The sequence below is a fragment of the Lontra canadensis genome, unplaced genomic scaffold (genome assembly GCF_010015895.1).
Source record: "Lontra canadensis isolate GAN:19392208 unplaced genomic scaffold, GSC_riverotter_1.0 scaffold5, whole genome shotgun sequence".
Classification (NCBI taxonomy): Eukaryota; Metazoa; Chordata; class Mammalia; order Carnivora; family Mustelidae; genus Lontra; species Lontra canadensis.
This window is the reverse complement of record NW_022630999.1, coordinates 3,562,849-3,577,922: the sequence shown is the minus strand read 5'-3', so window position 1 is coordinate 3,577,922 and position 15,074 is coordinate 3,562,849. Positions and strand designations below refer to the sequence as shown.

General features: G+C 34.2%; 1 protein-coding gene across 6 annotated transcripts in view; it reads right to left on the bottom strand.

Annotated features, from left to right (window-relative positions):
• NIPBL (NIPBL cohesin loading factor) overlaps positions 1-15,074 on the bottom strand; it is a 198,427-nt gene that overhangs the window by 66,751 nt on the left and 116,602 nt on the right. For all 6 annotated transcript variants that reach the window (XM_032851342.1, XM_032851344.1, XM_032851343.1 and 3 more), the window contains one exon: positions 1,652-1,834. In XM_032851342.1, coding sequence (XP_032707233.1) covers positions 1,652-1,834 — 183 coding nt within the window. The remainder of the gene's footprint in view (positions 1-1,651; positions 1,835-15,074) is intronic.

Here is a 15,074-nt window from a genome sequence, read left to right as displayed (position 1 = left end):
AGACAAACATAAGGCATGTGTGGCTGGCTCTCTCCCCTGTTTTAAACTTGGTGGGAATTTCTGATTATGCTATCCTTTCTACTGAACTGTGAGGTAGCTTCAAAATTCTCATCAGTTTAGCAATGCAGAGAGCCACTCTCAGTTAATGGAGTTGAAGTGTGATTTGAAATCAATCTGCAATTAAGGAACTCCTCCTCCTTAGCTATTCCCTTTAGAAATGGGTGATGTTTGGGGGATGGGGGAGGAGGAGAGAAGGAGAGGCATGTATATAAAGGGGAATGAGTTTCAGGGCCACCAGATCTCCTTTCTCCTCTCCCTTTCCAGAGCATATGTTCCCATATGACCAAAATGTTTGATTATAATAAAAGAGTATTAACTTTAGCCATTAAAATATATTGCATGTAAATACATCTCATGATAATAACAAGTTATGACAATTATACATATAATTAAATGTCAGATTAACTTTGCTATATATTTTATTTCAATTTTAAAACTTTGTTCATATTTGTTCAGTATTCATAGTCTACTCTCATAGCTCAAGAGCTCACAATTTAAAGAAGATCAGAATAAATGAACATTGAAAACTTTGGAGGAGGTAAAGGATTTCCATCAGCAATATACATTTAAAATTGGCAGCATGCATCTGTCCTTCCTGCCCTTGCTTGTCACACCTCTATCTACGGAAACTAGGTGGAAAAGGTAGAACACACTGGTTGTCTTCCCACTTCTTTTGGTCATAATGACTAAGTCAGTTGGCACACCAGTGAAGATCTCCCATAGTCTGTTTCCACTGAATGCCGTTTAAGTCAAACAAGGTTGCTGACCCCTCTTGGCTAGGCTCAATTCTCTTGCTCCAGAAGAAGGAAGATAGGGATAAAAGAGAAGAACTTTTTCAGTGGACCAGTAGGAAGACAGGCGAGGTATAGCAAGTCTAGTGCAAAGACAGGTGATCACAGTGTTGTAGAGAGGTAGCTGTGTAGTGAAGAAGCCAGCTCTGGAAAACAGTGAAACAAGGGAGGAATTCCAGGACACAGCTGGGCAAAAAGGAGAAGCCAGGTCCAAACCACACAGATAACTGGCAATGTGGCTAATCCATTAATAATTTAGTGATAGTATGGTTTTAAGTATTTCTTTACCTGGCTATCTCCTATGTGTCCTTCAAGACTCAACTCAAGTGTCACCTCTTCCAGTAAGCATTCCCTGAACCCCCAAGTATAATTCTGATGACAATCCAATGTGCTCCCATAGCACCCTGGATTTACTTACTATCACTGTCCTTTTCTCACTGCTACAACTGTTTACATATTTCCCCCATTAGACTGAAGGCTCTTCAAAGATAGGGGCCACATCTTATTTGAATTTTTATTCTCAGTGCCTAGCATATATAGTAGGAGCTCAATAAATGTTTGCTAAATATAGACACATACCTCTGTTATTTGACACTAATAATAGCTCATTAAACTTTTTTTTCTTGGTGCCAACTGATCTCATCTTCCGCATTTTTTTAAGTATAAAGAAACAAAGCTTGCTATACTATGTTATTAAGAATTAAGATCACTGTACTCTTCCTAACCCCCCAAATTATGAATGAGACAAACACATCAATCTGCTTAATTCTAAAGTAATAATAAAGTTATGTGATACTTACATTCAAAAGCTTCATCACTATCATTATCTTCATCTGAACTGATTTCAGCATATTTTGGCTTTTCATTAACTGTGCTACGCTTGCGTTTATTCATTTTCACACGTTCACAAAGTGGCATGGTGGATTCAATTTCTGCCAGAAGTTCAGGGGGTAATTCTTTTAACACTGATTGATCTATACTACCTATTAATGAAAGGTAAGAAAATAATTTAAATCTGAAGATAAAAGGGAAATTTTAACTTAATTAGCACAATAAAAATGAAATACTAGTATTTATGTAAGTTTTCTAAGCCAGCTTTGTATTTTAATAAAACACATATTTAAAACTCTAATAGGCTTCACCCCAAATTGGTAATGCAGTTTTTATACATTTATCATTATGTAATAACTTAAAAAACATAAAAAGGGTAGTTACCTCATCAATTTTTGATACAATGCCTTCATGTGTCTGTATAGACTAAAAACTTTCTAAAACAAGAGATTCACTGGCATTACTCAGTCTATATGTAGTAAGGGATTCATCTCGCATTCTTGGTAGCACCGGATCACTTAGTTTGAAAGTATACTTCCTCTCAGTGCAAATTTGAAGAGTTGGAAGTCACTTATATACCCTTCTCTTCCTCTACGCGCGTGTACTGTGGCTGGGATAAGAGTTTTACATGCTTTTACCTATCACTCATCTATTTGAGAAGCACAGTAATGCCTTTAGTATTACAAAGAATTTCCTCAAAGAGATAAACCAATATATACATTAAACTGAAGAAAATAAAAACATGAAAGGCAGGATAAATAAAAATATATTAAAATGTAAGTGTCTATAACTAAAATAGTAAATTCAAGTCTGTAATGAAATAAAATTTGTATTTTTCCATGAAAGACTAAGACAGGATAAAAATGTATCAACATAGTAATATTAACATAACATTTATTATTTAATCCTACACACATACACAAATACACTAAGAGTTGCCGTAAAAGAAATAAATTCTTAACATCCTACTGAGAGCTTAAAAATGAAGAGGTAGCAAAAGCTAGCCATTCAGGATAATTTGTCCTTGATGACTATGAAAGATGACAATTTTAAATTACTTACCCTTATAAATCTTTGAGTGGAAGTATAAAACTGATGTCTTACCTGCTAAATTTTAAGAAATTGGGAGCAAAGAGTATCTTAGTGGTTTATAGCAGGGAATATTAGTAACTATAAGCAACCTTACACTACAACATTCAAATGATAATAATCCTTAACGTAAAGGATGAAGTAAATCATGACAAAATGAACGGGTACTGATTAAGACAATTTCAAAGTCTCAATATGCAATCCCAATAATTTAAGAATATAAAACATAAATTATTAATCTTGATGGAAGAATAATCCCTTTTTATTCTTTGTGCAACTTTTATTCAACATCATGAAGGAGTTATTTCAGTTAACTTTTAGTCTTTTATACTTCTAAGGACACATATAGCAAAAATTTCACCTAACAAAGATATAATACTTGTGACTGATAATATTCCAAAGACTTCATTGCTGAGAATCCTGACATACTAATATTGAATATACTTATCTATGTCACTTTCAAATCATGCAACACTACTCTGTGCTGGCTTTCTTAATTCAACTGTATTTTATAGTGAGGTACACTTTTTAGAATATTGATACAGGTAAAAGAAACCAACTTTAGCTTTGGATTATCCTCAGCCCAAAGGTAAACACACTATGCATCTCATTTAAAAGTCCTTAATGTCTTGGGGTACCTGGATGGCTCAGTTGGCTAAGCATCTGACTCTTGACTTAGAATCAGGTCATGATCTCAGGGTCCTGAGACTGAGCCCTGCAATGGACTCCACACTAAGTGTGGAGCCTGCTTGTGATTCTCTCTCTCCCTATACCCCTCCCTTTCTCTAGAAGCAGCAACAACAACAACACGGTCCTCAATGTCTTGAACACCTATAATTAAATGTGAGTGGGTTTTTTTTTTTTTGATGGAAGGATTATGTTTTCTAGTATTTATCTTCCCCTTTCCAGATGACCTATAATATTTTTTTAATTTTATTTTTAAAGATTTCATTTATTTATTTGACAGAGAGAGACACAGCGAGAGACGGAACACAAGCAGGGGGAGTGGAAGAGGGAGAAGCAGGCTTCCCACTGAGCAGAGAGCTTGATGCGGGGCTCGATCCCAGGACCCTGGGATCATGACCCGAGCTGAAGGCAGACGTCCAACGACTGAGCCACCCAGGTGCCCCTAATGACCTATAATATTAAGTATGTATATATTAATGGTCATTAAATGCTTTTTTAAAAAATTTAATTTTTTATAAACATATATTTTTATCCCCAGGGGTACAGGTCTGTGAATCGCCAGGTTTACACACTTCACAGCACTCACCATAGCACATACCCTCCCCATTGTCCATAACCCCACCCCCCCTCACCCAACCCCTCCCCCCATCAACCCTCAGTTTGTTTTGTGAGATTAAGAGTCACTTATTAAATGCTTTTTTATTACCTTTCATAATTTCCTATGATCACTTAGAAGTGTACTTCCCGTATAGTTTCTGAATTGCTATATTTTATAGGCAAATGAAGACGTTTCTCAAATTTTAAAAAATGGGAATGCTTTTTTTTTTTTTTTTGTACTACCTAAAATGTTTTGGGTATTTATAGACAGACCAAAGTATCTGGCCTTAAGTCCATCATGAAATTTTTTAAAAAACAAATTTCCCTGATTATGTTCTGCTTAGACTAAATTCCCATTCTCAGAGGCATATACCAAGCTGATACTAATATCCCAGAATTAAAATCATCCTGCAGATAAATATACAAAAATAATCAAGGGTCAATATATGTACTGGTGCTTGTACACTCTTTACAATGGTTTATCAGATGCCCAGAGCAAGGAGTCTGCTCTCGTCTTTCTCTTTAAAAAAAAAAAAAAAAATTCCTTACAATAGCCAGACATAGAAAACTTATGTCATATATTTGATAGAGCAGGCATCAAAGTTTATTCCTTGTAATTTACTGTCTCTTATTCCCTAAATTAAGAAGAATACTATCAAATTTAAGAGCTTTTGTATTCTATAGATCATTTTAACATCTGTATAACTCTGGAAGTTATAGCAACATAATTCAAAGACCAAATGTTTCATTTCTGAAGATAATCCCACTTAAGAAAAAAAAATCCAGAGTACCATCCTCCAAAAGTAAACCCTGTTTCATTTTGAATAGAAACACCTACTCCACAGGTTTATGCATTTTCTGAATTAAACATCCTTTCTTCCTTTTAGTAAAACACTTTATAAATTGATTCAGCCAGGTCCCTTGATTACAAAGGTTAAGAGAAAATATTTGACTTTTCTGTACTCACGATCAGCATATTTAATACATTACCAAGGACTGAATAACTGACTCAGCCTCAATAGATCTGAATAAACAGTGAGCAATTCAAATGATGCTTATGATGTATTTGATTATATTCTTTTCCCTGAATTAGGAAATAATCTTCTAAATGCAAAAATAATGTCTACTTCTCAACACAATGATTTTATAAATTACTGTTGTTCGTGGAGTTATTTTTTCTTAAAAACTTCAGAATGCTAGTACTTTATGATTATCTTTCTCACCTCATTTCTCCCATCCCAATTACTTTATTCTTTAAATCATGTGTTTGAATTACCATAAAATTTTAAGTTACTGGCTTGAGGGGATAATGTCATTTAGTCATGAATTTTTTGAAGTACTACACTTTCAGCTTTTGTAGATATATAGATAGACATAGCGCACCTCTATCTCCTAGCCCTCCTAAAGCTAGAAGAATACATTTACTTCTAGATGTGTTACATTTTCGTAATCTTGGATTTCAACTATAAATCACTCATATTAGCACACGGAACAGATTACTAAAACCAGACTACTAAATCTCAGAGTCACTAATCTGATAACTGACAATGTGTATTTTTTTTAAGTGAAAAACCACACCAAGATTAAAATAAACCACCTCAATTAATGAACTCTCTAGGACTGAAGATTCAGATAATGGAAACCAGTCATATTCAGAAACCATGAAACTCACATAAACTTGCAAATTATGTAAATCATAAAAAACATCTTAGGTATAATGTAATTCAGTGACAATTCTTAGAACAACCTATACCAATTACAGGGGAGTAGCATCAAATGGATCTTTAAATTTAATGAGAGGCAAAAGAAAATAAAAATTTAGTAGTGTATGTTGTCAATCGGCCCACGTTGTGACCCTAAGTGGCTTAATATGGTTTGAAGATACATATTTTTTGGTGGAAATGGTTCCTAAATGCAAGCCTACTTCTTTATTTGAAATCACTGTTAAGAAGAAGTACATTCAAGGAGCATAAATTGCAGATTATATAGTCCTGAAATACAGTAACAGTTGGGAGGCAGAAACAAAAAGCAGCACCTGAAGAGAAACTAGGGGAAAAAAAAAAAAAAAGGTGGTTCAACTACGAGAGGACACTGAATGTTCCTTTCACAAGGACTTCAAGGTTACAGCCTGATGGCAGTACTATGTATGGGTAAAGAGGAAACCTGTGGCAAATCCTCAGTTTGAAATGCATGGGTCCATTTCTACGCCTTTTTTTTTTTTTTTTTAAGATTTTATATAATTTGACGAGAGATCACAAGTGGGCAGAGAGGCAGGCGGGGAGGGGGGGAACGAAGCAGGATCTCCACGGAGAAGTGAGCCCAATGCAGGGGTCGATCCCTGGACCCTGAGATCATGACCTGAGCCGAAGGCAGAGGCTCAACCCACTGAGCCACCCAAGGGCCCCTCCTTATGATTTTCTTAATAACTTTTTTTTTCTCTAGCTTACTTCATTGTAAGAGTACAGTATATATGTAATATACAAAATATGCATTAGTCAACTTTGTATTATTTTTAGGGCTTCTTGGTCAACTTTAGGCTATCAGTAAATTTGAGAGGAGTCAAGAGTTATATATGGATTTCTGACTGTGTTGGGGGGGTGAGTGCCCCTAGACTCCAAGTTGTTCAAGTATCAACTGTACCTGGAAGGAGCAACAGCAAACTAGGAGAAGTGAGATTATAATTTTTAGTACTAAGGCTCCTTCATTGAGTGAAAATGAGGGAAGTGAAGGCAGAGATTTCTACCACAGCTGTTAACAGTCAGGATAGTAAGAAGGGAGGATCTGTTTGTAACTGAGGATGAAGTCTAAATTTAAGGGAGGAGAGCATCAGGTAGACTACCTCCTCTAGATGAAAAGAGTCAGGAAATAGGTCTGCTTTTTTTGTAATGTTTTAGGATAAGTGAAAGTCATGTATAATGAGATAATCCAGTATAAAGTTGCCTTGATTTTCATAAAGAGACAGAGAGACCTCAGGTACTGGCTGGAGGCCTAATAATGCTTATTCAGGATTATTAAAAAAAAAGTTTTTTAAAGGGAAGACTAGTAGTTATTCATCTTTGGCTAGGGAGGAGTGGTCAGGGTCAAATCTGCAGCTCTTCTCTTTCCAATGTTCTTTGAGAAATACTGAAACTAATGCAAAGAACCATTATATAATCACTATACAAAGAATGTTACAACCTAAGAACAGGTAAATCTCCTTTACAATGTTAAGCAGCAATTTTTAAGTTGCAGGTTATGGCCCACTAGTACGTTGTGAAATCAGTTTTGTGGGTCTTGACTAGTAGTTGTTTTAAAATGAAAGTGAAATGTCAGGTTTTTGCTTATAGTACAGGGATTGTTAATATGTGCCTGTCTGTGTGCATTAGGCCACAACATGCATTTTATTTCTTAGGGCACAATCACAAAAGTTTTAAAGTCATTCAGGTTTTATGGTTGTCACTTCTTTCAAAATAGCTGAGTCCATTCGGATTGAAAAGGCCCTTCTAGGTTACTCAAATTCAGTATGTGGACTCTGCCCATGGTTTCTTAACCTATAGGTTTGATTAAAGATAAAGAATAATTTGAATAAAACATTCAAAATTAAACTGATTTTATTCATTATAAGTTGATGGGACAGTGACTATTGTGGTTTTTTTAAAAAAAGATTTTATTTATTTATTTGAGAGAGAGAGAGACAGTGAGAGCTCAGGAGAAGAGGGAAAAGCAGACTTCTCCTGAGCAGGAAGCCCAACGCAGGGCTTGATCCCAGGACCCCAGGATCATGACCTGAGCAGAAGGCATATGTTTAACCGACAGAGTCACCCAGGTGCCCCAGGATAGTGACTATCTAGTATCAGAGAGCTTAATTATCTATACCTATAATTCTGACATAAAAGTTGCTGTTTCGTTTTTGAAGTCATTACAATAAAATCTTGAATTACTCAGAAATTCTTCTTCTATTTTTGATGTAAATCTTTCTAATAAGCCCTGTATTCATCCCTTTTTTAATAAGACAACTTCTTGGGGCATCTGGGTGACTCTGTTAATTAGGAGTCGGACTCCTGGTTTTGGCTCAGGTCGTGATCTCTGGGGTTTTGAGACTGACACCGGCCCCACCTCCCCAGCACTGGGCTCTGCACTCAGCAGGGAGTCGGCTTAAAGATTCTCTCCCTCTGCTCCTCCACTCACACTCTCTAATAAATAAATAAATCTTTAAAAAAAAATCCACAAAAACCCAAACTCCCTATCCATCCCCCAAGAAAAACAGCGAGAAAACTTCCTGACTCATGATTATTGAAAAGATCAAGTTTTCCACAATGCTTTACACAGCAATGCCTTTAGGAGTTAACTGCTATGCATAAAGTGTTTGAGATGATATGAATGATTCAGGCTTTGTTTCTGAGTTCTGTAGGTCTGCTTACAGTTTACTGAAATGTACATACTCAGAATCAGCTAACTTGCATAGAATATATAACACACAGCAAATGGGGTTAAAATCCTTTAACCCTTTTACACTATTTATGAAAATTTATTCCAAGAAAATTAATACAACAAAAAAATTCTATGAAGAAAGATGTTTAGATCAGTTTTATCGATTGTAACATCTTTTCCCAGCTGAAAATTCTTTTCTAAATCCTGAAAGCAGTTCTTAGTTGTTCTATATTGATAATTATAGAGAAGTTTATCCACAAAGTGAAAAGATTTAATAACTGACATGCGACAAGTATAAAATATTTTAAAAGCAATTTAAGTCTGTATATACTTGCTATATACTTATATTTTATATATTAATTATATATTAACATATTAATATATATAACCCCCATAAATGAAGTACTCTCAGATCTTAAATATCCTCCTTAAAATATTATATTTGGTAAATTCCATACTACATTCATAAATACTGGAAAAGAACTAGAAAAACTACTTCAAAACTCATTCTAGATGAGTCCTTTTATATACACATATAAAAACTCAAGTGGCAGTGTAAAATCCAAATTTTAGGTCTCATTTGCTACAGAATAAATAATCTAGTTATGAGATTCATATACATTAAAATTTCAATTTCATATTGATAGTAGGCTTAGCAAACTATAGCGTCTGGGGTCAAATTTGCCTACCACATGTTTTATATAAAGTTTTATTAGAATACACTGACACACAATTATTTATATGCTGTCTATGGTTGCTTTTGTATTACAATATTAAAGGAAGTGGCCCACACGGCCTAAAATATTTATGATCTGGGCCTTTAGAGAAAGCCTGCTGACCCCTCATCTGTATCATGTCATACTTTAATCCAAATTGGAACGAAGTACCCACCTTGCCAGTACAGACACTATAGTTGTATTCTGTACATTTTAGGTCACTGAAAATTAATTTATTTAATGATGACAAAAACCAAGGATTTAGTTTATGGCAACCGAAAAACACTCCTATGAATGAAGCAGACAGAAGAAAAGATTCTAAGAAAAATCTGGTTTTAAGTACCACAGTTTTGATATTGACACTGGTAATAAAAAGATTTCATCAACGTGCACCTATTATATTACTATGAGGAAGAACTACAGAAGAAACAGGGATCAAATGATCCTTTCCTTGATATGTATATACAGAGAGCAGAAGTACAACCTAACTATATTTCAATGAACTAGAAAAAGAAAACAAACGAAGCCAAAATTTAATAGAAGGAGATACTAAATACTAAAGCAGAAATAAATGAAATAGACTAATAATAGAAAATATCAATGAAACTAAGAGCTGAATTTTTGAAAAGATAAACAATATAGACAAACCGTTAGTTACACTTACCAAGAAAAAAAGGAAGAGGACTCAAATAAATAATATTATAAACAAAAGAAGAGACATCAAAATGGATACCACACAAAGGATCCTAAAATAAATATATATTTATATTCCTAGAAACATATAACCTGCTAAGACTGACTTATGAAAAAATAGAAAATCGGAAGAGACATCTTCCCAACAAAGAAAAGCCCAGGACCAGATAACTTCTCTGGTGAATTCTAGTAAACATTTAAAGAATGAATACAAATTCTTTTCAAAAACTTCCAAAAACAGAAGAGGAAGGAAAGAAGAGAATAGATGCAAAGGCAGCATTACCCTGAAACCAAAACCAGAAAAGGACACTATAAGAAATGAAAATTACAGGCCAAGGGATGCCTGGGTGGCTGAATCAGTTAAGCGTCTGGCTCTTGATCTCAGCTCAGGTCTTGATCTCAGGGTCCTGAGTTTAAGCCCCACACTGGGCTCCACGCTGGGCATGGAGCATATGTTGAAATAAAGAAAAAAAAATTACAGGCCAATCCTCTTGTACTCACGATAAACAGAGATTCAAAGTCCTCAACTAAGTATTAGCACACAGAATTCAACAATGCATTAAAAGAATCAGGATTATATACCATAATTAAGTGGAATTTATTGCAGAATGGTTCAAAACCTGCCAATCAATGTGATATACATAACAAAATGAATGATAAAAATGATATTATCATCCTAATAGATACAGAAAACCATTTTAGAAAATTCAACATTCATTCATGATAGAACAAAACAAAAAACCCCAAAAACTCTCAACAAACTATGTACAGAGGAAATGTACCTTAACAGACTAATGGCCATATATAACAAGCTCACAACTATTATCATACTCAATGGTAAAAAGCTTTCCAAGATAAGGAACAAGATAAAGATGCCCAATCTCACCCTTATATTCAACATAGTACTGGAAGTCCAAGCCGGAGCAGAGCAATTAGGCAAGAAAAGACGAAAGAAAGAAAGAAAGAAAGAAAGACAGACAGACAGACAGGCAGGCATCCATCCAAAACCAGAAAGGAAAAAGTAAATTGTCTCTACTGGCAGATTACATGATATTATATATAGAAAACCCTAAAGACTCTACCAAAAAACCATTAAAATAAACAAATAAGGTTGTATATAAGATCAATATACAAAAATCAGTTGAATTCTGATATAATAACAAACTATCAAAAGAGAAATTAAGAAAACATTTATAATTGCATCCAAAAAAATAGGAGGTGAAAGATCTATATACTGAAAACTAGAAAACATTGATGAAAGGAACTGAAGAGGAATATAAATGCTAACAAATTTCTATGCTTGTGGATTAGAAGAATTAATGCTCTAAAAATGTCCATACTACCCAAAGCCATCTACACATTCAATGCAATCCCTACCAAAATTCCAATACTTTTTATAGAAAAAGAACAATAACCTATAGAAAAAGAACAACAAAAACAACCCTAAAATTTGTACAGAACCATGAAGTAGTCAAATAGGCAAAGCAATCTTAATAAAGAAGAACAAACCTTGGGGCACCATGCTTCCTGATCTTAAACTATGTTGTAAAGCTACAGCAGTCAAAACAGTATAATACCGGCATAAAAATAGACACATATATTAATGGAACAGAGAGCCCAGAAATAAACTCATGCATATATTGTCAATTAATTTATGAAAAATAGCCAAGAATACTCAACGAAGAAAGGATAATCATTTTAATAAATGGTGCTGGAAAACTGGACAGCTACATGCAAAAGAATGAAATTGGACCACTATCTCACGTTATACACAAAAATCAACTCAAAATGAATTAAAGATTTGAACATATGACTTGGAACCACAAAACTCCTAGAAGAAAACATAGGTGGTAAGCTCCTGGACACTGGTTTTTGTAATGATTGTTTTAGATTTGATACCAAGGCAAAGGCAACAAAAGCAAAAATAAACAAGTGGGACCACATCACACTAAAAAGCTTCTACACAGCAAAGGAACCGATCAATAAAATGAAAAGGCAACCTACTGAATGGGAGAAAATATGTATGTGCAAACCATGAATCTGATAAGGGGTTAATATCCAAAATCAATAAAGAACTTACAACTCAATAGCAAAACAAAACAACAATCTGATTAAAAAATGAGCAGAGATCTGAATAGACATTTCTCCAAAGATGACATACGATGGCCAATAAGTATATGAAAAGATGCTCAGTATCACCAATCATCAAGAAAATGCAAATCAAAAGCCATCAGGAGTTACACCTGTTAGAATGGCAAAAAGACAATAAATAGCAAGTGTTGGTGAGAATTTGGAGAAAATGTAACCTTGTGTACTATTGGTGGGAATGTAAATTGTGGTGTAGCCACTATGAAAAGCAGTAGGGAGGTTCCTCAAAAAATTGAAAATAGAACTACCATATGATCCAGCAATATCCACTTCTGGGTATATATCCGAAGGAAATAAAATCACTATCTCAAAGAGTTATCTCCATAGCTTGCCTGACCCATGATCACTGAAGCATTATTTACAATAGCCAAGACATGGAAATAACCTTAAGTTGTTTCGTCTACTGACAAATGAATAAAGAAAATGAGTGTATCAGTGTGCACAGTATTATTTACCCCCAAAAGGAGGAGATCATATAATCTGCAACAACAAGGATGTACCCTGAGGGCATTATGCTAAGAGAAGTCAGACAGTGAAAGACAAATACTGTATGATCTCTACTTATATGTGGAATCTAAAAAAACAACTCACAGAAACAGAAAACTGATTGGTGGTTGCCAGAGACAGGGGTGGGAGGTGATTGGTGGGTGAAATGGGTACAGGTAGTCAAAAGGTAAAAACTTCCAGTTACAAGATAAATAACTTCTGGAGATGTAATGTACACCATGGGGACTATAGTTAACAATACTATATTATATATTTGAAAGTTGCTACAATAGTAGATCTTAAAAGTTTCCATCACAAGGAAAAAAACAGAACTCTGTGAGGTGATGAATGTTAACTAAACTTACTGTAATAATCATTTCACACTATAAACATACAGCAAATCATTTTTTATACTTTAATAAAATGTTATGTTAAATATATTTCAAGAAATAAAGAAATGGGGACACCTTGGTGGCTCAATTGGTTAAGCGTCTGCCTTCGGCTCATGTCATTATCCCAGGATCCTGGGATCAAGTTCCACATCCGGCTCCTTGCTTAGCATGGAGCCTGCTTCTCCCTCTGCCTGTGGCTCCCCCTGCTTGTGCTCTCTCTCCCTCTCTGACAAATAAACAAAATCTTAAAAAAAAAATAAAGAAAGAAATTCTGGCAGCAATGTCTCCAAATATACTGATTATAAAGTATATATACATATAAAGTTTTTCAAAAATTACTCCCTTCATTAGATAAATTCAGTTAAAAATGGCGTGTTGCATTTCTTCATATTAAAAAACTGGACAGATTTTGGCTCTTACTGTAATATTGATTTTGGTCCTCATAACTAAATAAATAAAGAAGGAAAACTGGTTTCTCCATTTTCAAAATGAATGAACCAAAGCTTCGTAAGGCTACGATTTATTCAAGATTCTGATACCAGTGCTCTATGTACTAACATTTATAATGGACTTAATGGAGAATTTTCAATTTTCAACATCAGAAGCCAGAGAAAGCTAAATTTTTAGTGAGCAGATGAGGGGCTCCAGATTCAAAATTCCATATTATAGTGTACTATATTACAGTGTATTATATACTATTACTCTAGTATTCTTTTTTTGTTGTTGTTTTTAAAGATTTTATTTACTTATTTGACAGGCAGATGACAAGTAGGCAGAGAGGCAGGCAGAGAGAGAGGGGTACGCAGCCTCCCCCCGGAGCAGAGGGCCCAGGATCTGAGACTATGACCTGAGCCAAAGGCAAAGGCTCAACCCACTAAGACACCCAAGCGCCCCTTCTAGTATTCTAACATAGTGAATTCTCTTATTCTAAAAAAAACAAAAAAGTTACTCAAACCTTTCTCTATAAGAGGCTCATATAGCTATTAAGATAATAAATACCTACCTGATACTATAGTATACTAAATTATACTATGTATTATAATATACAGTTGACCTTGAATAACATGGGTATGACCTACACCTGTGTAGGTATACACAGATTTTTTCCAATAAATACAGTATGGCACTATAAATATACTTTCTCTTCCTTATGATTATAATAATGTTTTCTCTAGCTTACTTTATTGTAAGAATACAATATATAATACATACAAATACAAAATATGTGTTAATTAATTATTTATGTTATCAGTAAGGCTTCTGATCAATAGTAGGCCACTGGTAATTAAGTTTTTTTTTTTAAATTAACATATAATGTATTATTTGCTTCCGGGGTACAGGTCTGTGAATCATTAGTCTTACACAATTCACAGCACTCAGCATAGCACATATCCTCCCCAATGCCCACAACAAAAGTCAAAAGTTACACGTGGATTTTCAAGTGTAGGAGGGTCAGAACCCCTAACCTCTATGTCAACTATACATTAGATTATATAATAATATGTTCTATATATTAACATAGTATTAATAATACTATTATAATAATATTGACATATTACAATATTATGTTAATGACAATATTATACTATCATCTAACAAATAGATATTCATTATCTTAGCACAGGTATCAGGCTCTTGTAAGGGAGGATTTCAAAACTTTTTTTAGAGTAAGAAGGAATTCAGTATGTAAGAGTAATGACTATTTCTTCATAAATAGGAGGTTCTTCCACATTATTTATTTACCTTATTTACTCCTCAACCATATGCCTATTTTTAACATACAGGAAAACCTTATAGAAGCTATGTCCTTGGGCTGGCTTGAGATATGGAATGAGAAGGAACAAAAATACCACTAGTAAGTTTTAATACTTTAAGTTTTATTAAAATAATTCTACTTAATCTCTTTAAATCACTATCAATTATCTATTAAGCAAAATGTGAACCAAAAATTTTCTATGAACAGAAATCATGGACAAAAGCTTCCAAAACACTGCTGTAAAAAATCATACCCAACAATAGTTACGTATAGATTATGCCAACTTCTATAGTAAATATTCTCCCAATGTTTCCCAAAGATACCAATGATAGTAAGGTCTCTGCAGAAACTGAATATTTGAATTTTTTGAAAAGCATTTTATAAAACTATTCAAATGAACCAAAATAAATTCCCACCG